Source organism: Myxine glutinosa, chromosome 12 (genome assembly GCF_964187855.1).
Source record: "Myxine glutinosa chromosome 12, kmMyxGlut1.1, whole genome shotgun sequence".
In the NCBI taxonomy this organism is placed as follows: domain Eukaryota; kingdom Metazoa; phylum Chordata; class Myxini; order Myxiniformes; family Myxinidae; genus Myxine; species Myxine glutinosa.
In genome coordinates this window covers 34875296-34899638 of record NC_136272.1, presented here as the reverse complement: position 1 = coordinate 34899638, position 24343 = coordinate 34875296, and the positions used below count along the sequence as shown (strand labels likewise).

The 24343-nt window shown below is 44.9% G+C and overlaps 1 protein-coding gene across 2 annotated transcripts in view; it reads left to right on the top strand.

The window, feature by feature from the left end:
• Positions 1 to 24343, top strand: part of LOC137437961 (kinesin light chain 1) — a 78604-nt gene that overhangs the window by 33541 nt on the left and 20720 nt on the right. For both annotated transcript variants that reach the window (XM_068132756.2, XM_068132754.2), the window contains exons 5-9: positions 2075 to 2315; positions 6081 to 6168; positions 7110 to 7211; positions 12027 to 12200; positions 18182 to 18281. In XM_068132756.2, coding sequence (XP_067988857.1) covers positions 2075 to 2315; positions 6081 to 6168; positions 7110 to 7211; positions 12027 to 12200; positions 18182 to 18281 — 705 coding nt within the window. The remainder of the gene's footprint in view (positions 1 to 2074; positions 2316 to 6080; positions 6169 to 7109; positions 7212 to 12026; positions 12201 to 18181; positions 18282 to 24343) is intronic.

Here is a 24343-nt window from a genome sequence, read left to right as displayed (position 1 = left end):
TTAGGGTTAGGGTTCGGGTTAGGGTTTGGGTTAGGGTTAGGGTTAGGGTTAGGGTTAGGATTAGGGTTAGGGTTATGGTTAGGATTAGGGTCTTTTTTTTTTTTGAATAATTAGAAATTAACATTGCAATTTTATGGTACGATCTTGTACCCTGTTCAAAATGCGAGATGGCATGAGCATGGTATGAATACCATCTCTTATCTTCCCCCATCCAAAACCTTGATCTTTTCTACCCCCGCTAATTCACCCCAGATCCACCTTGTTTGAAATTCCAACTTCTTTCCTGGAAGTCCTGGCAGTGTCCATATGTTTTATACCTCTCCCACCGCCCCCTTCCCATGCCCCCCCCCCCCAAAGCCCTCGCCCTCTCTCAGATCTCTCGATGTCTCCATGTCTCTCGGTCCCTGCTCTCAAATGTTGTGTTTGTGTCCTTCCCCCTCTCTCCCCATCTTGTCTACCGCTCCCGATGTTATATGTTTTATGTGTCGGTTTGTCTTTCTGTGTGATTAATGTTCGCTCTTTCACGAGCCTCGATCTTGTATACAAAAAAAAAAAAAAAAAAAAAAAAAAAAAATCAGATTTACAGAGTAAAAGTACAAATACTGAAAAATACAGATTTCCAGTTTTCCAAATGTGGATATTACTGATGGGACAGGCAGGCACAGCTTGAGCTAAATTAGGTGGAACTTTTTTGCTTGGAGAAACCACATTTCCAAGCTGGCCTCCAAAGCCAGTCACCATCTGGGCATCTTTTGTCATACAAAGTCCTTCCTTAAAACACCTGAACTGCGATACACCTACAATGCCCTCATCCCAAGCTTGATGGAATACTGTTCTCCCCTCTGGGCTGGTTCCCCTGCCTCACATCATTGCTCAGCTTGATTCCATGGAAACCAAGGCCTTCAATATCATTGGAATCTCTCGCGTAATGAAGCTGAGTCTATGGGCCTATGACTTTCCCATTGCAAACAGGTCGTGATCTCTCTGTTTTCTACCGACTCCTTTCTGGTCTTGCACCCTCTGCTCTTTCCATGCTTTGTTCTCACACCAGATTTCTGCAGGACTCACACAGTCAACCATCAACCCCCTTATGGTGAAACTACCTAATCCAGGATCACTGCTCACCTTCACTCATTTGTTCCTCTTTTTCCTGACTGTGGAATCAACCTCCACATTCTCTTCAATCTTATTCTTTCCTCCAGGTCTTCAAGACAGCTGTTCACCACCATCTTAAATCATTCCCAATCCAGAGCCATGATATTTTCTATCCTCATAAACCCCCTCTCCTCACTTTACTCGTAGCCCTTCTCCTTCCAAACTTCCATTTTGCTCTCCTGTGATTTGCCTTCTCTGTATCCATCTTGTCCATTGCTGCTCGTCCAAGTCTCCCTCTATCTTGGCCTTCAATTCTGCTGTTACCCCCACCACCCCCCACCCTGCCTCTCTACTGTTCCTTTTGTCCTGATACGTTCAGTGTACTAACCCTTCCACAAACCTCGACTACGTGTACAAAAAAGGCAAACCGCCTCCTGGAAGTGCATGACAATTGCTACTCGGGAGTGTGATCATACCCATTTTGTACAAACTAGGCCTTTGAGAATTTTAATTGATTTGTAACTTCTTCTTTTTTTTTTTTTTTGGTGTACAAGGTCGAGGCTCGTGTAAGAGCTAACATTGATCACAAAAAAGACAAACTGACACATAAAACATAAAAGATATGATAAAGGGAGCGGGAGACAAGATGGAGAGCAGGTACATCGGGAGATCTGTGGGAGGGAGAGGGCTTGGGGGGAGGTTGTGTTGTGTTTTTTTACAAATGGAGATGAAGGAGTTGTTAGGATTAGGGTTAGGAGCAGATGTACCAGATTTGTTGGCGTAATGGTTCGGGCGTCCGGGGAAACTTTTGGTGAACTTAGTTTTCTGAACATGAACTTGTTTCAATGAGCATTGTGAAGCCATGAACCTGTGGAACCTTTTGGGGATTTTTCCTTTCCTTTTTGGGGACTTTGACCGTGCATATCATTAACCACCTTTACCCGCTGTGTTTCATTTTGTTTTTGAAAATACATTTTAGGTTACTCCAGCGTTGTGGGTAGCGTCGCAGCTGCAGCGGCAGCCGCAGCACAACAGGGCGGCTACGAGGTTCCAGCGCGGCTTCGCACCCTGCACAACCTGGTTATTCAGTACGTGTCACAGGGTCGCTATGAGGTGGCCGTGCCACTTTGCAAGCAGGCCCTCGAGGACCTCGAAAGGACATCTGGCCACGATCACCCTGATGTTGCAACCATGCTCAACATCCTTGCCCTTGTCTACAGGTATTAATGATTTAGAGTTAATGGCTGTCTCTGATCGGATGACAAAACAAAATCTGCTGCATAGATGTATGCTCATGTATTGACTTTGGGCCAAGTTTGAAGAAAATGGGTCCATGCATGTCCGAGAAATGGATGGGGACAAGTTTAAGTAACAAAATAGCCAAAAGTCGGCCATCTTGGATCTGATCTCGGAAAAAAAATGACATTCATATGTAAGCCATCATTCATTATCTGTTTGCCATGTTGGAACAACATTGGCAAATACATGTCGGAGAAATGGTTGAGGACGTGTTCAACATTTGGTATTTTACAACTAAAATGGCTGCCAGTCGGCCATCATTCATTGCATCGCGGAACAAAATGATGTGCATATGTATAACGTCATTTATTACCCTCGCCTGAGAAGAGGGTATTGCATTTGAATCCGTTTGTTTGTTACTTGCAAAATCGAAGATTTTTCAAGTACCTGTATATTGGTCGGTTGCGTTTGTGGTTCTGTCTGTTTGTCTGTTTGTCTATTGGTCTGTTTGTTTGTCTGTTTGTCACCGGCCAACAGGTCACAATTCTGAAACCGATCGTCACGAAACTTTACCAAGTTGTATAGGTCGTCCCAACTGAGAAGCCTATTGATTTTGGGGTCAACGGTCAAAGGTCATCTGGAGGTCAAATTTCTAAAATCGCCATTTTAATCCAATTGCCTTGAAAATTGAATAGCATTTGTATATTGAGTCACTAAATTGGGAAATGAACTATTTTGAGGTCAAAAGGTCAAAGGTCAACTCAAGGTCAAATTTTAAAAATCATCAATTTTCATCTGAAAAATCGTCACTTTTCTTCCTGTTGACCGGAGCTTTGATCAAGATTGTCAATTTTAATCTTGATGAAATGGACAATTTGCTGTATCAATGGAATTTTTTTTCTTGGGGGTGGGGGCGGATTTTGCAAGTATCGTGACGGCTTCTTGTTTGTTTGTTTGTCTGCTTGTCTATCTGTTTCTTTGTCCGCACAGAATGAATATGATTTTATCTGCAACCATTGGTCCGATTGACAGGAAATTTTCACCATAGGTGCAACTCCACCTGTAGAATCTTTTAATAATTATCACGTCATAGGTCACGTGGTTTGGGCGCCATCTTGGAAAAACCGAAAAACTTTGCACCTCTATATCTCCAAAAGTGCAGAATAGAAAAAATTGAGACCTGGCTCATTGTGAAGAGCTCTCCATGTGGAATAAAATATGTTAATGAGGATGTCATAGGTGCCTCCATTATGACGTCATAATTCGACAAGTACAAAACTTCATCCGATCAAGATGAAATTTCTTGGGCGTCATGTAGGCATAAATTGGTGGAGAAAAGAAATAATAATGATGACGTCATTGGTGACGTGGTTCGGCCGCCATATTTGTTTTAACACAAAAGCCTTAAGAACCACTGAAAACACATCATGGCGAGGGTTTACAATCTCTGATTGCCCTTTCTTGTTGTCTTTGTACATCAATACAAAGGACTGTTTGTTCATACTTGGACTACCAAGTATGAACAAAATCAGGCCATACATCTCCGAGATATGGTTGTGGATGCACACATGCATGGACGGACAGATGGACGAGACACAATCCATAAGCCCCCGTTTCAGACTAAGTCCAATGGGAGCTAATAATCCTTTATTTCAGACACAAAATCCATACATCATTCTTCACTGTACAGTGTTGTTATCACACAAAAAGGAGGTTAAATCCACTTCTGCACAAGTGATGAGGCACGAAGGCCAACAACAGTGAATGATTTCATGAGCAAGTTGTCAATAAGAATGACACAGTTTCCAAACCTATACACTGACTTCCTGAACAATTCTTGAAAATACATCACCTTATGATTCACAAAGGTTTGCGCAGCACTATACCGACTAGTAAGGCCCAACAACCATCGGAAGGCATTGCCATAGCAGACAGTGATTTTACGCAATGATGACTGAACAAAATGTATCCACGTATCCACACGGTTGAACAATACAGGTTGCAACCGTCGGATTTAAACAAATGACATTAAATTTCATCACAACAGATTAAAAATCTACAAAGCAGCAAATTTTCTCACACACAGAGGGAGCGATATTGTCGCTTATTGTCGTGATCATCACGCATGTGATTATTGATGATGTGACCTCGGTATGTACACCTGTCAACATACTTCACTAGGCCAATAGGTGTGTTTGTGTGCGTGTATACATCTGAAAATCGTAGAATAAAACAGGGCCAGGCTGATCTCCACCAAATTTGCATATTTGTTGGTCAGTAAACTCCTGCAAGGTTGGGAGAAGACAACTTACGATTTTCGTCTGTGCACGTGCCATGGTGCAGTGGTTTACTGACCCCTAGTGCAGACAGGGGGTATTATCAGCCACTGCACTAAAATACATTTGCACCCCCCCCCCCCCCCCCCACAACCACCACTATCCCCCTCGCTCCCCACTATCTCCCAATCCCCCATCCAAGACTGCTCCCCGAGGCAGCGGATATTTCTAATTTGACTAAATGTGTGTGGAAACAGCTTTTGTTGCATTTCGTCTCTATTCACAAAATGGTTTATTCTACCTAGATTTGATGTCAGGAGGGTTTACCGTGGGAGTTGTTGTATGCAGATGATCTGGTGTTGATTGCGAAAAGTATGGATGGACTGAAGGAAAAGATGAACAAGTGGAAGGAATGTATGGAGACAAAAGGTCTGAAGGTGAATATCAGAAAGACGAAGGCTGGAAAGGGTGGAACTGGCAAGTGGTAAAGCATGTGGTGAGGTGGAAAGAACTGGGAAGTGGCCCTGTGCTGTGTGCAGGAAGGGTGTCGGAGTGAACTCCATTCAATGTACAATGTGCGCTGAGTCGGTTCATCAAAAATGTAGTGGTCTGAGAGGGTCATTAACCAGTGTGGCAGCTAAATTCAAGTGTAAGGTGTGCACAGAGGGAGCTGCAGATGGAGGAAATGTTGAGTTGGATCTTGGAGACGGCGTGAAGCTGGAAGGTGTGAAAACATTTTGCTACCTCGGAGACATGCTGAATGGAGAAGGTGGATCAGACTCGGCAACGGTTGCTCGAGTGAGATGTGCATGGAAGAAGTTTTCGGGAACTGAGTGGCGTGCTGATGAGGAGGGGAGTGTCGTTGAAGCTGAAGGGAAAGGTGTATGCTGCATGTGTGAGAAGTGTTATGATTTATGGGAGCGAGACATGGGTAATGAACGTGGAGCAGCAACGAAGGCTGGAAAGGGTGGAAATGCGAATGGTTCGGTGGATGTGCGGAGTATCGTTGAGAGAGAGGAAGACAAATGATGAATTGCGAAAGATGATGGGAATATTGCCTGTGATTGATGCTGTGAAGAGGAACAGGTTGAGATGGTTTGGTCATGTGTTGAGGAAGGATGAAAGTGACTGGTTGAGAAGAGTGATGGTAATGAATGTAGAAGGAAGTAGAGGATGGGGAAGACCGAGAAAGACTTGGCCAAAGATGGTGGAAGAAGAAATGCGGGCAAGGGGGTTAACAACGGGAGATGCAGAAAATAGGGCAAAATGGAGAAGATTGTCATGGGGACCGCAACGCTAACCCCCGCTCTAGCAGGGAAAATGGCCTTAAAATGTATGTTGTTGTTGTTGTTGTTGCTACCTAGATTTGATGTCAAATTACCTTTGTAAGGAATACAATTTATGGTTATGGATCATAATATAGTCCCTGCTGCTGCAGTGATGTTTGTGAATGTGTTTGTGGCTTTCCAGGGACCAGAATAAATACAAAGAAGCTGCCAGGATGTTGAATGATGCATTGGCCATTCGGGAAAAGACTCTGGGCAAGGAACATCCAGCTGTGAGGCTTTGTGTGCACACTCACATATTATTGGCACTTTAAATGGGTTTTTGTTTTAAGCTGCAGAAGTATTGCACTCTGTGCAAGTTTGTATCGCCATATTGAATGGTGAACCAACAAAAAGTAGTGAAGATAAAAATTCTGAGCAGTGCAAGACGATATTGTTAGAATAGATTTTATCAACTGAAAGTCCATAAGAGTGTGTTAACTTGTCCGTAATGGAAATCACAATTGATAACCAATAAAGAACCACTCACTGCCGCAGTGTCATTGGTTTTTCACAGACTGCCACTGAGCCGGGTTTCCCATTTAATGGAGATAGTTATCATCGCAGCTGCAACTTAAATTTATAGTAGAGGGCAATTGGTATCTAAACAGGGTGGATGCGTGCCAGGTCCACAGATTGCTGAGGACACTATTGCACAACGGTTCATGGTCACCATTACAGTTCAGCGGTGCATACAAATAGATATGCACAGATACAGATATTACATATATATATATATATATGAGGGGCAGTCAATAAAAGTAACCTTAAAATATTTTTCACAACTTGCTCTTTGTGAAAAATATTTTGGGATCTTTAACATCCACCGACTAATACTGGCAGATGGGATGCCACGTTTAACATTCATACGAGAAAACCCACATTGGTCAATCATGCTGTCCATGAAACACCGGGATGACAGTTTATAGTTGGGTCGACATTCAAACACAGGCTAAACAGCTTAGAGACGAGCGTGCATACCTCTCGGCCATCCTGTCAATCCCTTACTATTATTATGATAATAATATTCACAGGTGAAGGTTGAAGATATAACTACTTGTGCTCCTGAACTTCACCCTATATAGTTAAAAAGCCTAATATATGGCTATCTTATTGTTGCTGAGATGCAATGAAAGTTGTATTTTGTGGTAAACTACATGCACTGGTGTTGCAGGTAGCAGCAACACTCAACAACCTTGCAGTTTTGTATGGCAAACGGGGAAAGTACCGCGAAGCAGAACCACTATGCAAGAGGGCACTGGAGATCAGGGAGAATGTGAGTTGTTGTTTTTTAAATACCATTTTGGATCACGAGTCATATATTCAATGGAGTTGTTCAGGCTTGCTCACACAAGACAACAATTACATTTACAACTGTGATTATGTTCTAGTGTGCATAAAACAACAATGTGCAAGGTATTAATCAGATATGAACAATATTATTTGGAGATTTATGTGTCGTGAACTTTTTCAAAATGATCCCCCTCCACTCCGCCATCCCCCTTTGGCCATTGCACTCCATTGTTTTCCCGACTTTCTCATTACACTTGGAAGCATTTTGGCCCTTCATGGCATACATACTTATGGTTGCTGCAGCTTTGGTTGAAGCTTTTTTTTGGTGAAATTTGAAGATTTATTTTATGCATGGTATCAATGCTGTTCTTTAGGTATTGTTATGGTCACACTTTTTATATCAGTTAATTTTTGTCAAACCTTTTGTCTTTACACTCTGTGCATGTGTAGCACTTCCTTCTATCCTCTATATTCCTCTACAAAAACAGGGTGATATCAGCTTGGGTCAATCCCAAAACTTCTTTTGAAGAAACCACAATCTCATTGTCCTGTACTATCACAAGCTCCTCCATGAACCACTTGCTTGTCCTCCTTCCACATGAGACCTTCTCTTCCTCCTGGTCTCAGTTCTCTCCTTCCTCTTGGGCAGAGTTCTCCTCTGGGCTGTTCTGCCCATGGGGCGGCCCCAATATAATAAATGTACATTGCCACTACCGGCTTCACAGCACATTGCGCTGCCATGGCTGTCACACACTGGCCATAGAGATCGTAATCAGTCTAGTCGCACACATGTGATGCGTGTGCCTCTGCGATGGAAAGTCCTCACATAGCCCTGCCCAAAAACAAGAGGCGCTTACACATACAAAATGAATCTATCTACTCTGTCTATAAATTACATACACTGCCTCTCCAGCATCAAGTGTAACAAATTACTTACTCTGACAGGTCCCTGTTGCAGGGCAATATAATCAACTCGAAACACACAGACCGAACTACACTTACCACAGTCTAGGTGTGGATCGCCCACACCCTCCTTCCACATAACAATACGTACAGGATATTGAGTAGCCGGATGAAAGCAGTGTTGTGAAGTCATATATTTTCTGCTATGCTTCCTGAAATAGGAAAGGGAATCATGGAAATAATTTCAGGGGCAAAGGGAGTGTTTGCAGAATGATAGCCATAAGTTAAACAGAAAGGGGACAGCAAGGATTGCAGTAAAAACTGAGGAGGAAAATGGGACTTTTTAAGGTTGAGGATGGAGAGGCTTAAAAGAGAGGAACCACACCTGATAACATGACTGGTAAGGGCAAGTAGGAAAAAATAATTACAGGAAGGGAAAAGCAAAAACGTTGCTTACCAATGCCAGGAATTTACAAAGATGGAGGAGCTTCACTCTCAAGTTTCTAGTAGACAGTGATGAGAATGATGTAGTTGCAGTAAGTGAGACATGCTTTAATGAGGACAGAAATTGAAGCTCAGGGCACAAGAAGTCGACAAGATGTACAGGTGTAATTTGAAAGAGGAAATAGGACAGGGGGTATCAATCTGGGTGAAAGACAATATCATATTGAGAGAAAGGGGTGACATTATAAGGAAGGAATTAATGGGGAGGATTCTGATTGGATCGAGATTGGAGATTGTAAGAAAGGTAAGATACTCATAGACTGGTTTTATAGGGCTTCTCGTGTGATGGAAGAGCAATACAGAAGGGTTCATGAATAATTTAGAAAGCCTGGTGTTGGCTTAGCGGTTAAGGTGCTGGCTTGGGATCCTGCAATCCTGGGTTCTGAATCCCGGTCGATCGCTGAATTAACGCCAGGGGGGTTGACTCAGCCTGTTCATCCTTCCGAGGTCGGCAAATTGAGTACCAGCTTGCTGGGATGAATAATCAGGGTGTGTACCCCGATTTAGAATAGGTACACCGTATCCCTGCACATGGTAAGAGGCGACTAAGGGTTGGCGCCAGGAAGGGCATCGGCCATAAAAACATTGCCTCAAACAGGGAACCGTGATTGTCATGGGGCCCGCAAGAGGGGCCCGCAAGGCTAACCCCTGCTCTAGCAGGGAAAATGGCCTTAAAACGATCAGTCATTCATTTTTTTTCGTGAATAATTTAGAAAGGCACGTGATAAGGGAAGAGTATTGATTATCAGGGATTTTAATTTGCCAGGGATAGATTGGGTCCAGGGAAAGGGTAAGGCAGATGAGGAATTTGCTGATGGATTCTCTGATTGCTTTTCAAATGGGTTTTCAGATAAGTTCACGAGGAGTGCAAAGTTAGACCTCTTTTTAAAGTAATGATCTCAATATGGTGGAGGAGGTGGAGGTTGGAGAGCATTTGGGGACGACAAGTGAACACAACATATTATGTTCAATAAGGCTTATTAGTTTAGCCTCGGAGGAGATGCGAGACCATTGCAATGCTCCTGCCTGTGTGTGTGTGTGTGTGTGTGTGTGTGTCTATCTGTGTGTGTGTGTGTCTGCGTGTCTGTCTGTCTGTGTGTGTGTGTCTGCGTGTGTGTGTCTGTGTGTGTCTGTCCGTGTGTGTGCGACTGTGTGTGTGTGTGTGTGACTGTATGTGTGTGTGTGTCTGTATGTGTGCATGTATGTGTGTGTGTGTGTGTGTGTGACTGTTTGTATGTGTATGTGTCTGTGTGTGTATGTGTGTGTGTGTGTGTGTGTCAGCAGGGGTTGGCCTTTTTTGGGGCACCATGGTCCCCTTTTTGAAGCAATGTTTTATTGCCGGATGCCCTTCCTGCCGCCAACCCTGTTAGTCGCCAATTGCGACACACAGGGAATTACCAGTGAGCTGGTACTCAATTTGCCGACCTCGGAAGGATGACAGGCTGAGTCAACCCCCATGGCGTTAATTCAGCGATCGACCGGGATTCAAACCCAGGATCCTCGGATCCCAAGCCGGCACCCTAACCGCTAAGCCAACACCAGGCCTAAGGTGTGCACTATATTGAAAAATAAAAAATTTGAGACGTTTTAATTTGAGACGGGGGACAGAGCCCAGAGAGAGCTGGGGGAGCAAGGCCGGAGAGGAGTAGGTAGAAGACAAAGACCACCAACCTGCCTGCGGTGAGTGAGTGCAAGGCCCTCGGAGATAGCTTCATCGTGGGAGATTCCAATGATTCTGAACACTTTGGTTTCAACAGCGTGAAGATGAGCTAGGTGTGAGGCAGGAGCACCAGCACAGAGGGGAGAGCAGTATTCCATTGAGCTGCGGATGAAAGCCTTGTATGTGGTGAGGAGCTCTGGTGTGCCAAAGAAGGACTTTGCACGACGGAGGATGCCCAGTCGGCGACTGGCTTTGGAGGCCAGATTTGAAATGTGGTTTTCGCAGGAAAGATCATGGCAGATAGTGAGTCCCAAAAGCTTGAGCGACAGAACTTCTTGGAGAGGATTATTCAGAAAGCGGATGGGAGGGTTGTCCAGTCGGTCTTTTCGGAGAGACATCGTAAGAGTGTGAGATTTGTCAGGATTGAAAGATATGTTCCACTTGTTTGCCCAGTCTGTGATTTTGTCCAGGTCTGCAGAGAGTGAGGAGGCTGCAGACTGCCGATCTGAGGGATGAGGAATGGAGCGGCAGAGAGTGGAAACATCAGCAAAGAGATAGAGAGGATTTTCAAGAGAGTCGGAGAGATCATTGATGAAGACCAGAAAAAGCACAGGGCCCAGAACACTGCCTTGGGGAACTCCAGCCTGAACAGGAAAAGGAGATGAGAGAACCCCATTCAGGGCCACACGTTGACTACGACTAGAGAGGAAGTCCGCCAGCCATGCGTGGAGATTTCCATGGATACCAAAGGAGGAGCGTTTGGTGAGCAGAGCGGGGTGCCAGACCGTATCGAAGGCACGTTATATGTCAATGGAGACAGCTCTAATTTCCTGTTTGGCATTGAGGATCTCCATCCATTGTTGAGACAGCAGAAGCAGCATGTCCAGAGTAGAGTGACCTGGTCTGAAACCAAATTGATGATCAGAGATCAAGCCATTGGAGAAGAGGAAAGATTTCATATCTGAAGCAATGATGGATTCCATTACTTTGCTGATAATTGGGAGAAGGCTGATTGGTCTGTAGTTGCTGGGATCTGTTTTTGCACCTTTTTTGTGTAAAGCGGTGATGTTGGCTGATTTCCAAGCAGAATGCAGATGACCTTGAGCAAAAGAGAGGGTGAAGAGAACAGAGAGAGGGAGTGAAAGAGCGGAAGAACAGGATTTTAGGACCCGTGGGCTGATGCCGTCAGGTCCAGTTGCAGAATCAGAGTCGAGGGTTGACAGAAACTTTTCCACCTTGTCAGGAGGAAAGGACACAGAGTCCAGGAGCAGCTGGGTACGCCTGGGTACGGTGGGTACAGAGAGGGATGGGTTTGGGACACAAGATTTTGAGGCAAACACAGAGTTGAGGCATTCAGCGTTTTCACGTGCGGAGTCAGCTGTGTAGCCGTTTGAGGTAAGGGAGGGGATGGATGGGGAACAAACACCAGAAACAGATTTGACCAGACTTTGACCAGATTTGACCAGACTTTGACCAGATTTGACCAGACTTTTATTGTACTTGAAGCTCCAGCCAAGAAATTTTGATCCATCATTGTTGGAATGAAACTAAAAGACAATTGATCTCCGCTGTGGCCTATTCTCATGCCTACAAATCTGCTTATTATTGGCAAGCTCCTTCTCAAACTTATTTGTCATATCAGCTATTTCTTAGTTAAGCAGTCTTTAATAATCTTGAAACTCAATTCCTGATGCTCCCTACTTACTCATCCATCTGTCATGTCTCCTGCAGGCTCTGGGCCGGGATCACCCAGATGTGGCTAAACAGCTGAACAACCTGGCCTTGCTCTGCCAGAACCAAGGAAAGTATGAGGAAGTGGAGAAGTATTATCAGCGTGCACTTCATATCTATCAAGCCAGACTGGGTCCTGATGACCCAAACGTTGCCAAAACTAAAAACAACCTGGTAACTTCATACTAAACATGGCTGTTTAGTGTTTATGCAATTTTGACATTGAGCTGTGGGTTGCTTGACTTTGAGCATGACAGTTTCTGCCTAGTTTGGGAATGGATCGCCATCACTTCACAAAGCCCCTGGCCAAGTGTGTGCGTGTGTGTGCTAAAAGGTCACAGCCAACCATCAATTTGTACCATGACCTACTCTACCGATTTTGAATCAAACAGGAAAGAGTTTTGTTTGTGGCCCACAAACTTCCTCAAGCCTATTGTTGTCAACATGGACCACAGAGATGTTTGTGGACCACATACAAAATGTATTTTGAGGCCAAGTGGAACCCCAGTACCCCAGAAGATATCTAAAAATTAAAAGTACATTCCGGCTCATTTGCAGTACGTGAAAGGCACAGAACCATTCACTGAATTGTGCAGTGTCAGTTACTACACTGCCAAGCACAGCAACAGTCAGCCAACATAGGATTTGAGAGCCTCTTTTTGGCAAAGCCTGCCCCAAATCCCCTGGCCCCTCACCCACTTTCCAATTCCTTCCTTCCTAGAGCAAGAAATCAATCCACAGATGCATTATGGCTCCATTGCAGTCATCTCTGTTAAGAGATTCCTGTTTTTCAATATAAAAAGGTAATGCAAACAAAATACCAAAAACACACAATCTAGCCCATAGGGTCAGAATGCATGGCAGTACCATAATGTTTGAGCCTCATGAGATCACCTTTCTAAAAAATGAAAGAAAACAAACAGAAATTATAACAAAGCTATAAAGACATGTAATTCAGCCCCAAGAGCAAAGTACAGCCAAAAAAAACTCGTGAAACTGTTACAAATGCACTTTGGCATTAAGGCCAAGGCTCAGGGTCATACAAACACACACATATATACACATACCCTAGTCAACAGGGCCAGAATGTATGGTCATATAATAAGTTTATCAGTCAGCCATCTTATGGCAGCACCTTTTTTACTTGAAGAAAGGTAAAAACATTAAGCATTGTAACAAGGAAAGGGAAGTGCACCTCAGGACCAAAGTACACAGTCCAACAAGCTCATCAATATATAAATATAGGCATGCACTTCCCAGCCTGAAGGCCAAACAAATCACATGGTCTGACATGGTCTAACTAGCTCACAGTGGGCAGAAAGCATGCTCATGTCATAACTTTATCAGGGGGCCATTATGACAGCACCTTCGTTAATAAAAAGTTAAGAATCAAACATTGTAACACTGAGGATGTGCACCTCTGCCCTACAAGCAAAGTACACAGTCCCACTAAGCTTGGCAAACCTGTGTACTTATGCACTTCAGCACAAAGGCTGAATCACATGGTCAAATAGACACATGCATTCCAGCCAACAAGGTCAGGGTCATACAATAACTTTATCAGTTGGCCACCCTTTGCACAAAGTAAAGTCAACTCAGAAAGTGAACTCACACGCAGTCCGGAGAGGGGGTATATATACACCTCTAGCACCTCTTAACTGCAATGGTGACCATGAACCCCTGTGCCATACCACACCTGCTGCAAAGGTACTGGCCAACAGGAGGTGTCTGCCTTACATCCACCCTCTTTAGATTCACATTACCAGTTAATAATGTCCTGTCCGTGCCGATAAAGACCAGTCTCGGACGGATTGCCGATAGAGCTTACGCTCCGAACCGTTCAGTCAAAAATGGCTGTGTTCTTTACACACGAGAGAAAGGAGAATGACGAACTTACCTGGACAGCTTCCACTGGAGCGTAATCAAGCAAGACTGACACGGATTTAAAATGTACAAAAATACCGGCTTTATGGAAGGAATGCCGGTAACAAAATAATGCAGGGCAACTAAAATTCCTAAATGGAGCGCCCCACACAGACCTGTATACACACAAGAGGAAAAATAACTGGTGAAAATAATGCGTAATGTTTCTCTACTCAGCTGTGAGCGGCTTCTGAACCCCGTCGGGAATCGTCCAAGCCCCGAGCGCACAATCCGGGCATGGCATAGGCCCTGGCGGGAAGTAGGCCTCAGCGCACCCTCGTTCACTCAGCCGCGCTTGTCTTCGTCGTCCGCTTCACCAGCACCCACGTCTCTCAGCGCAACCAGACGACGCCCAGCCAGCACTAACGAGCAAGTGGAAGAAAGAAATGCCAAGAAATGCCAAAAGGAAGCCAAGAAGAAAGAATGCATGAGCTGCGACCGTCTGCAGGAACTCGGCACGCCACTGGCGACAACCGTGACTGTTCACTATCAATGTCCCATGCAAGAGCGTGTCCCAATGCAAGAACTTATCGGCGCCCGTTCATTTTCAGATCCACAAACCAAGAGAGAAAATGTCGGCCCTCCAACTCCTTTGTACTCAAGGCTCTGACGTCATCCGACGATTCCCGTGCGTGCCCACCAATCCAATAGTCCCATCTTAGCAGTCCTTGCTCGAATCAATCCCGGACCAATCACTGTTCTTCGGGGCATGGCCTTACGGCCCTGCCTGCTTGACGTGGTGATGTGGCGGCTGGCAGTTTTCAAGCAAGACTGACACGGATATAAAATGTACAAAAATACCGGCTTTATTGAAGGAATGCTGGTTAGAAAATAATGCAGGGCAACTAAAATTCCTAAATGGAGTGCCCCACACAGACTGTATACACACAAGAGGAAAAATAACTGGTGAAAATAATGCGTAATGTTTCTCTACTCAGCTGTGAGCGGCTTCTGAACCCCGTCAGGAATCGTCCAAGCCCCGAGCGCACAATCCGGGCATGGCATAGGCCCTGGCGGGAAGTAGGCCTCAGTGCACCCTCGTTCACTCAGCCATGCTTGTGTTCGTCGTCCGCTTCACCAGCACCCACGTCTCTCAGCGCAACCAGACGACGCCCAGCCAGCACTAACGAGCCAGTGAAAGAAAGAAATGCCAAGAAATACCAAAAGAAAGCCAAGAAGAAAGAATGCATGAGCTGCGACCGTCTGCAGGAACTCGGCACGCCACTGGCGACAACCGTGACTGTTCGCTATCAATGTCCCATGCAAGAGCGTGTCCCAATGCAAGAACTTATCGGTGCCCGTTCATTTTCAGATCCACAAACCAAGAGAGAAAATGTCGGCCATCCAACTCCTTTGTACTCAAGGCTCTGACGTCATCTGACGATTCCCGTGCGTGCCCACCAATCCAATAGTCCCATCTTAGCAGTCCTTGCTCGAATCAATCCCGGACCAATCACTGTTCTTCGGGGCGTGGCCTTACGGCCCTGCCTGCTTGACGTGGTGATGTGGCGGCTGGCAGTGCCAGCGGTATTGTTCAACGTCTTCTTCCAGTTGCTTTATTTAATGTTATTAATGCACGATTGCTTGGCTTGTGTGTGTGTGCGGCATTGTCATAAAGAACAGAGGGGAAATAACAGAGGCATTACATACAGGGGATTCATTACCCATAACCCAAACTAATTAACAAAACTCCACCCCTCGTGATGGGAACAATTATACACTTACATGACACACGATCTAACGGATTCCCTACTTATGATACATGGGGTTTCTTCTTCTTCATCACGACAGAGCATGGTAATCTATACACTTCTACCTGGCTCTAAGGTAATCATTGTCTACCCCCCACAAACGTAACAATAATTAACTTCACGTTACAGCCGGGATGATATACAGACTTGGCATTTAATATGGAATATTTTTTTTGTGGGGGTGAACTTACTTTTCAAGATGACTTAGAACCAAAAGTTCATTGGAATTATGTTGAAATTATTCTAGATTTTGTTAATGTGACCTTTAGAAGAAACAAAAACCACATTTGACATTTTGAAGCAAATAAATTGATCCTTGAAAGTGATGTAAACTGATATCGAACTCAATTCACGGACAGTACTGTGTTAAACTTCTTTGCGGTTTCCAGAAGTATCTCTTTATTTTGCACATTAGCCAAAAAATTTTTTGACAAAAACAAAAGTTAAATTACGACTGGGATTACGGACAGTAAAATTACAGTTCAGTACTTCGTGTATCCCCCACGAGCATTCAGGAGAGCACGTACACGTTGAGGCATGCTATTCACGAGATTTGCCAAGGTTTGCACAGGAATCGCTTGCCATGCAGTTGCAATAGCCTGCTGCAATTCATGCACAGAGGCAGCCTGCTGGTCCAAGTTGTCGATTTGACGCGTTAATTCTGCCCACAAGTTCTCTATCGGATTCATATCCGGGGACATGGCAGGCCACTCCATATGCTCTACACCACAGTCAGCAAGAAAGGGTTGGATCATGCGAGCACGATGAGGCCGTGCATTGTCATCTTGGAAGACAAAGTTTCCTCGAAAGGCTGCACGAACAAATGGAAGCAATGTTTCTTCCAGAATGGCCCTGTGCTTGAACTGGTTCAGGTTTCCATTCAGAACAACGAGGTCAGTTTTGCCCCCTGCATGAAAAGCAGCCCAAACGGTCACCCCACCACCTCCACCTTGGACTCTTGGCAATATACAATCTTCGTTGTGGGCTTCATGCACTTGTCTGCGCACTCGGACGCGGCCATCTTGACGATAGACCAGAAATCTAGACTCGTCACTGAAGGTCACGTGATTCCAGTGTCCTGGCTGCCATTGACGGTGCTCTCTGGCCCACTGCAATCGGCGCTGGCTGTGTTGTCTGGTCAGACGTGGCTTTCTCAGGGGACGCCTGGCACGATAGCCTGCTTGAACCAGTCGTTGGTCGACTAGCCTTCTGGATACAGGCACATTTGTCAGTTGCTGCCACTCAGCCCTAAGCCGATTAGCTGACTTGGTACGGCCATTGCGGACTAACCGGTGCAGCTGGCGATCATCCCTCCTTGTGGTTCTGCGGGGACGTCCTGGCCTCGGTATTGGAGTAGGGACACCCCTCTGAGCATTTCGTTTCAGGATCTTTGACACCTGACCTTGAGTGATGCCATACTGCCGAGCAATAGCACGCTGTTTCATGCCGGAATTTCGTAAAGCCACCACTAAATGACAAACAGCATTGTCGAGTTGACGGACCATCTCCAGGGGATGCGCAATAACTTTTGTAGACGTGCAGCAGTTGTTTCCCACTAATACAGAACGCAATAACCCTTATATACCCGATTGTGAAGCCAATCGTCAAATGTACCTGTCCGTACATTTTGTCACGCCACCTGTGATATAATCCTGTTATTGACTTCTTGCTGCGACAGACAATCAGTGACATGGTTCTTTTAACAAAGAAATCACCCAAGCGTAAAAGAAACTCACCAGATTGATATACCGAGTTCAGAAATTAAACCCAAGTCAAGAAAAAAAAAATATTCCATATTAAATGCCAAGTCTGTATATCAACATTAAACGGTCAAACTGAGTCGGTTTATAATAAACTAGCAGGGGCCATCCAGCGCTGCCCGGCTGGGTGAGCTTTTCCCGGTGGTTGTTTTGGGACATGTTGGACATTGAAAAGCTATGGGGTTATTGGCCTCATGCTGATTACCTTTTGCCTGCAGGCCGGCGGCATCCCTGACCCCACATCCCAATATACTCTTTATAGCGGCCTTTGGTGGCCTCAAAACGGATGTCAATTCCAATGGGTGGAAGCTTTAATCCTTGCCCAGAGTCTGAAGTACCTACACCCAACATTTGGGGCGTCTAGGTGCTACGGTTTGGCATACAAACACTTGAAAACATGTACGGTATATAGATAAATGGACATCTAATTGGACATAATCCATCAGACTGTGATGTCATTGAAAATTTCAATGCAAAATGTCAAAATCATCCGTGAAGATGGATTGATTATCTTGCAAATTTGTTGCATCGTAAGTTATTATTTCAGCAAGACAGTAATAAGTAATTCACTTTTAGGAGAAAAAGATTAAGTTACCCCACTAGTCTCAACCTCTAATCATGCATCGTGACCATTTGTATACGCAAAGCTTTTGAAGGTGAACATTATCGTCCGTGACCAAATATGACCCAGCATTACCCTAAAAGGCTTTGTGTTTTACAGGCATCATGCTATCTCAAGCAAGGAAAACACAAGTCTGCGGAAGTCTTATACAAGGACATTCTGACTTTGGCTCATGAGAGGGAGTTTGGTGCCATTACAGGTGAGTCATCTCTATTTATTTATTTTTATCCCTCCGCCGACAAAGTCGCCGGAGGTATTATGTTTTCGGGTTGTCTGTCTGTCCGTCTGGGCTAAACCTCGTTTTTCTCAGCAACCATATCTCCGATTGAGACGAAACTTTCAGGGTAGGAGTGACACCCACGCATAATGTCTTTATGATAATTGTGACGTCATAGGTCACGTGGTATGGCAGCCATCTTGGATTAAAAACAAATAATTAAAAAAATATTTCTCAGAAACCGCTGAATGGAAAAAATTTGAAACTTGCCACATTGTCAAGTACTCCCAATGGGGAACAAAAGCATGATAACGATGACATCATAGGTGAAGTGGTATACCAGCCAAAAATGTTTTAATCGAATTCCTTATCCTAAAAATCTTAAATTGCATGCACATGATCTATGACCCATTTGTATTGAAATATTACATTTATGACATCATAGGTCACATGCTTTGGCAGCCATTTTGATTGAAGAAAAATATTAAATAATTTTATCTCTGAAACCGCTCACCCTATCGATGCAAAATTTTACAAATATCATCTAACAGCACTGTTGCATATCGTTTGAAAATGATGATGTCATAGGTCACGTGGTTTGGCAGCCATCTTGGATAGAAAAACGAACCTTACCCGATCAACATGAAACGTCACAAACGTGATCCCCTACCCATACATGTGCAGAGTGATGGCATCTACCCATTGTGGGACTATGCGGAGGCATATTGGCGACACAGTCGTATTGTTCTAGTTTATGCATGTTCTAAGGCTCAAAATGGTGCTGCCACATATGCGTGCGTGCGCGCACACTCACACACACTCACACACAACAAAATACACACACTGACATGCTAACAAACTGAGACAAACACTTAACACAGCTACTGAGCTTGGGAAAAGTACCGTTACTGCCATCCCTTCCCGGGATACTCTGGGTACCAGTGATGTCATACCAATGGGACTGCTTTTCTCACCATACTCAGCGGGGCATTTCCTCAAGAGGAATTTCCTCCTCCCCATGGATGCCAATCAATGGGGATTGTCCGTGCTCTATCCTTTTCAAGCAAGGAAGCAGCACGTACCATTTTCAAAGTCTTTAGTATGGCTCAAACTGGTTCAATCCGAATGGGTGTCTTTTAGGAGACACCATCTCCTCACTGAATGGCCATTGGCTCCCTGCGGGAGCTCAGCCGCCCTTTGTTAGATGTTGTTTATTTAGTCCTGGCAGGGTATTTCAGTCACCCTCCACAATCCACATGAGCAAAGCCAGTGAGGGGTGCCGGTTTAGTTGTCGACAACCCGACCATGCAGCAGGTAGACCTGGGTTACATGTTTCCAGTGGAAGTCACAAAAGACTGACCTGATGGATCACCTCTTTTTCCTGAAGTGATAACTCTATTTACAGCTAGACTGACCTTTATTTCTTCAAATGTAATCACTTTTTCTTCTTTGATATATTATCCACCATAAATAACCGTACATGTACAATTGATAATATAATTGCTGAAGGACTGTTCCAGCGTTCATTCCAAGTGCCTTTTTGGCACAAGGGATGTGGAGAACACCTGATTGCAAGTTTCCACGTAACATAATTGGCTCATGCAATACTGTAATCGTTCAACACATGCAACTTGTGCACCATTAGCTTTTTAGAGGTGACACGAGTCATTCTGGGAAAATTTGTAACAGTCTTTCTGAGACACCAGCATGTAAATCATCCAAAAAACACACCAATTACATTCTAAAGTGCCTTCAGAAAGTATTCACCCCCTTTGACTTTTTCACATTTTGTTGTGTTACAGCCTGAATTTAAAATGGATTAAATTAAGATTTTTTGTCACTGATTTTCACATAAGACCCCATAATGTCAAAGAGGATTATGTTTTTGAGAATTTTTCCAAATTACTTGTAAATTAAAAGCTGAAATGTCTTGATTAATTAAGTATTCAACTCCTTTGCTATGACACTCTAATTTGAGCTCAGGTGCATCAAATTTCCTTTGGTCATCCTTGGGATGTTTCTACAACTTGATATGAGTGCACCTGTGGCCAATTCAATTGATTGGACATGATTTAGAAAGAAACACACCTTTCTATATAAGGTCCCACAGTTGACGGAGCACGTCGGAGCAGATACTCTACCATGAGATCCAAAGAACTGTCCGTAGAACTCCGAGATAGAATTGTGAAGAGGCATATATCTGTGGAAGGTTATAAAATGATTTCCAAGAGTGTTGAAAGTTCCCAAGAGCACAATGGGCTCCATTACTAGGAAATGGAAACAACATGGAACTACCCAGATGCTACATGTTATTTTTTCCATAACGTCGTCCGCTTTACTAGCATCGGTCATCCGCTTCACCAGCGGTCGTCAGGGATGCCACCAGCCATTGAGCAGACAACAACACACACACACACAGGAGAGCCTGCCAGATTATTTATAGTGGAGAGTATACGTATTGGAGAAAAAAGTGATGAAATTTGAATAAACAGAAGTTAGTCGAGATATAAATAGAGAGTTATCACTTCAGTAAATCGAGGTTATTTGTCAGGTCAGTTTTTTGGGGTTGCCACTGGTAACATATAATCCAGTGCTACCTGGCGCATGGTTGGGTTGTTGACGACTAAACCGGCACCCCTAACAGCCAAGAGCTAGCCATCCGACCAAACTGAACAACTGGACAAGAAGTACCTTGGTCAAGGAGGTGACCAAGAATGCAATGACCACTGGAACAAAACTGACTAGTTATTTGGCTGAGATAGGAGAGCCTGCCAGATAGACAACAGTCTCTGCAGCACTTCACAAATCTAGGCTTTATGGGGAAGTGGTCAGACAGAAGCCACTGCTGAGAAAAAGGCACATGGCACCTGTAAAAGGCACGCCTGTAGTTTGCAAAAAGGCACCTGAAAGACTCACACACATACACACACAATGAGGCAAAATATTATGTGGTCTGGCGAGACGAAAATTGAACTATTTGGCCTGAATGCAAAACGCTACGTCTGACAAAAACCGAGCACAGCTCATCACCCAACTAACACCATCCCTACCGTGAAGCATGGTGGTGACAGCATCATCCCATGGGGATGCTTTTCAGCAGCAGGACCTGGGAGACTTGTAAGGATAGAGGGAACAATGATTGGAGGCAAATACAGGCAAATCCTTGAGGAGAACCTGCTTCAGAGTGCAGAAGACCTTAGAGTGCAGTGAAGATTTTCTTTCGAACAGGACAATGGCCCCAAGCATGCAGCCAAAGCAACACTGGAATGGCTTCAGAACAAGAACGTGAAAGTCCTTGAGTGGCGCGGCAAAGCCCAGACTTGAATCCCATTAAGAATCTGCGGAAAGACTTGTAGATTGCTCTTCACCGACGCTCACCAACCAACTTGACAGAACTTGACCAAATATGCAAGGAATGATGGGAGAAACTCCCTGAATCCAGATGTGCAAAGCTGATATAGACATACCCAGGAAGACTCGAAGCTGTAATCACAGCCAAAGCCGTTTCTACGAAGTATTGACTCAGGGGGTTGAATACTTATGTAAATTAGATATTTATGTATTTAATTTTCAATTATTTTGTAAAAATATCCAAAAACATGTTTTCGCTTTGTCATTTTGGGGTATTATTATGTATAGCTTGGTGACAAAAAATGTAAATACCGTATAACCCATTTTAAATTTAGGCTGTAACACAACAAAATGTGAAAAAAGTCAAGGGTTGTGAATACTTTCTGAAGGCCCTGTGTGCGCTCTACCGAGGACTGTTCTAGTTTTAAATATGCCTGTTGCCTTTCTCTTTTCCAAAAAAAAAGTATATATTGTTACGGACGCGGTTAAAGGATGTTATTTTACCGAGCGGTGGCATTACCGCGACCGAACAGTCATTCCCCGACTAGAACCCGATTCCACCCAAACGTTGGCCGTATCGCACCGCAGCTGCTCAATATGGAAAACTCTAAAGCGACCGAATACAAAGAGGAAGAAGACGTACAGAAGAGTAATTGGATTTATTATTTACACATATAAGCAGGAAGAAAGCAATCACGTTTATTTACAGAAGATATTAGATACACAATGCAACGCTAGCTTACCTACAGTCTTAATTAACCCAGGGACAGAACAAACAAGGACAGACTCATGCGGGGAATGATGATAGGACTGGCGGGAGATGGATGGCTGGCGGGATAGGGAGGTCCAACTGGTCCTGCAACCGATCGACTCGTTGGGCAGCCGCTGCTCCTTCACGGCCCTGCTCCAAACTGCCGTCCAGGCCTCACGCTGCTGTGGCTGCAGTTTCGGTGGCTCCAGCTGCAGTAAGTGCAGTTTCGGTGGCTCGAGCTGCAGTAAATGCAGTTTCGGTGGCTAGAGCTGCAGCTCAACACAGGACTTCTCTCGGACTCAACTCAAAGCGCCTCTCTTGGACTCAACCGCTTGGACGTCCTCTCGGACTCAACTCAAAGCGCCTCTCTTGGACTCAACCGCTTGGACTTCCTCTCATCTCTCTGTAAAAGCTCATCTCTTGGACCCAACTGTTTGGACTCCCTCTCGTCTCCCTGTAAAAGCTCATCTCTTGGACCCAACTGCTTGGACTCCCTCTCGTCTCCCTGTAAAAGCTCATCTCCCTCGGGAAACGCCCTAGCTGCGGGTTATATAGGCCCCGCCCCTCAACCTTCGCTAACCTCCTCGATGTTTCTCTCCACACCCTCTCCAAGTCCAACCCCTTGTTCGTGGTTGGTTGAGTGGGGCTGACTCACTCCTCCCCTCTATGACGAGGTGGGGACCCGCCTTTCTTCCCCAACCCTGCCTCGTGGCCAATGGCGGCAATTGTTGGTTGGCAATGCGAATGGCAATTGACGAAAAGGGGGAATGGAAGTTTTGGGAGTGGGAATGAAGGGAATCTATTTCTTTCACTGGTGCAATGGAGTATTTCAATTAATGGGAGACACAGCCTTACCCTAAAACACATAATAAGATATAAGCTATCGAACAGGGGTATTCTATGATTAGCTGTGGTGTGGATGCTTTATGGACGAATTATGGGACGCCCTTTGACCTTTACACAGCTCCGGAGGCAGGGGGCGCAGACTCAAGCAATAATAATAATACACACAATCAAAAAAAAATACAGTCCTCATATCCGCAACACTGCACCCTCCTCCTCTTAGGCCCGACCCGGGCCTACAACTTTTATTTAGTGTGACACGTAGGTGTAGTTCCCTCTACTTTTAACCTGACCCTGAGTGCGACAGTTTTAAAACATAAATAAATGTGTCCCGCTGCTCCATTGCACCCTGCCTAACAGACTTACGCCCACAGTTAACCGAATTGCGGAATGGTCTTCAAACTACACACTGACGGTGGGGAGCATTATTTACAATGACTCTGCTTTTATTTACAAAACTAACCCAGGACCTGTAAATGTTCTTTCTGGGGGGGGGGAGACAGTCTGCTCTGCATCAATGCACCATGAAAGCACCTATAACACACCAACACACCCTCAAGCACCAATCGGTGCAGTCACCACAGTTCATCAGTGTTCAATGCATGTTCAATAAAAATAAAATCAACAACCCCTAACCCTGTAGGTGGTCTCTTGCTCTTCGGCTCCCTCTGCTGGCTATCATTATTTTCCTGGTGTTGTCATCTTCCCTTGCTGGCAGCCTATTTGCAATAAAAGAATGCACCTAATGTGTCCGTTTTTATTTTATTTATGGCCCACAGGGGCCGACTTTGTGTGGTTCACCTGTGGGGCATCGGTGCCCTGTGGCCAAGGTCCGCCAGCAAGATTTCGGGCCCTCATGGCCGGTTCCAGCAGAGGGGCCATGCCCCAACCCATGGGGTCCATCAGTGGTGCTCGGCCACAGGCATGTGGTCCATAATGTGGTGCATCGATGCAGACAGCTGGTTCTGGGAATTCCGGGCGCACAATGGAGGACTCACGCACGCTCCCCTCGGCGCCCAATGGCGCACCGGTCATGTGGGAGACAAAAGAGACAAATGAGCGAGGGGTAAGGTCACAAGGGTACACATCAATAAGGCAA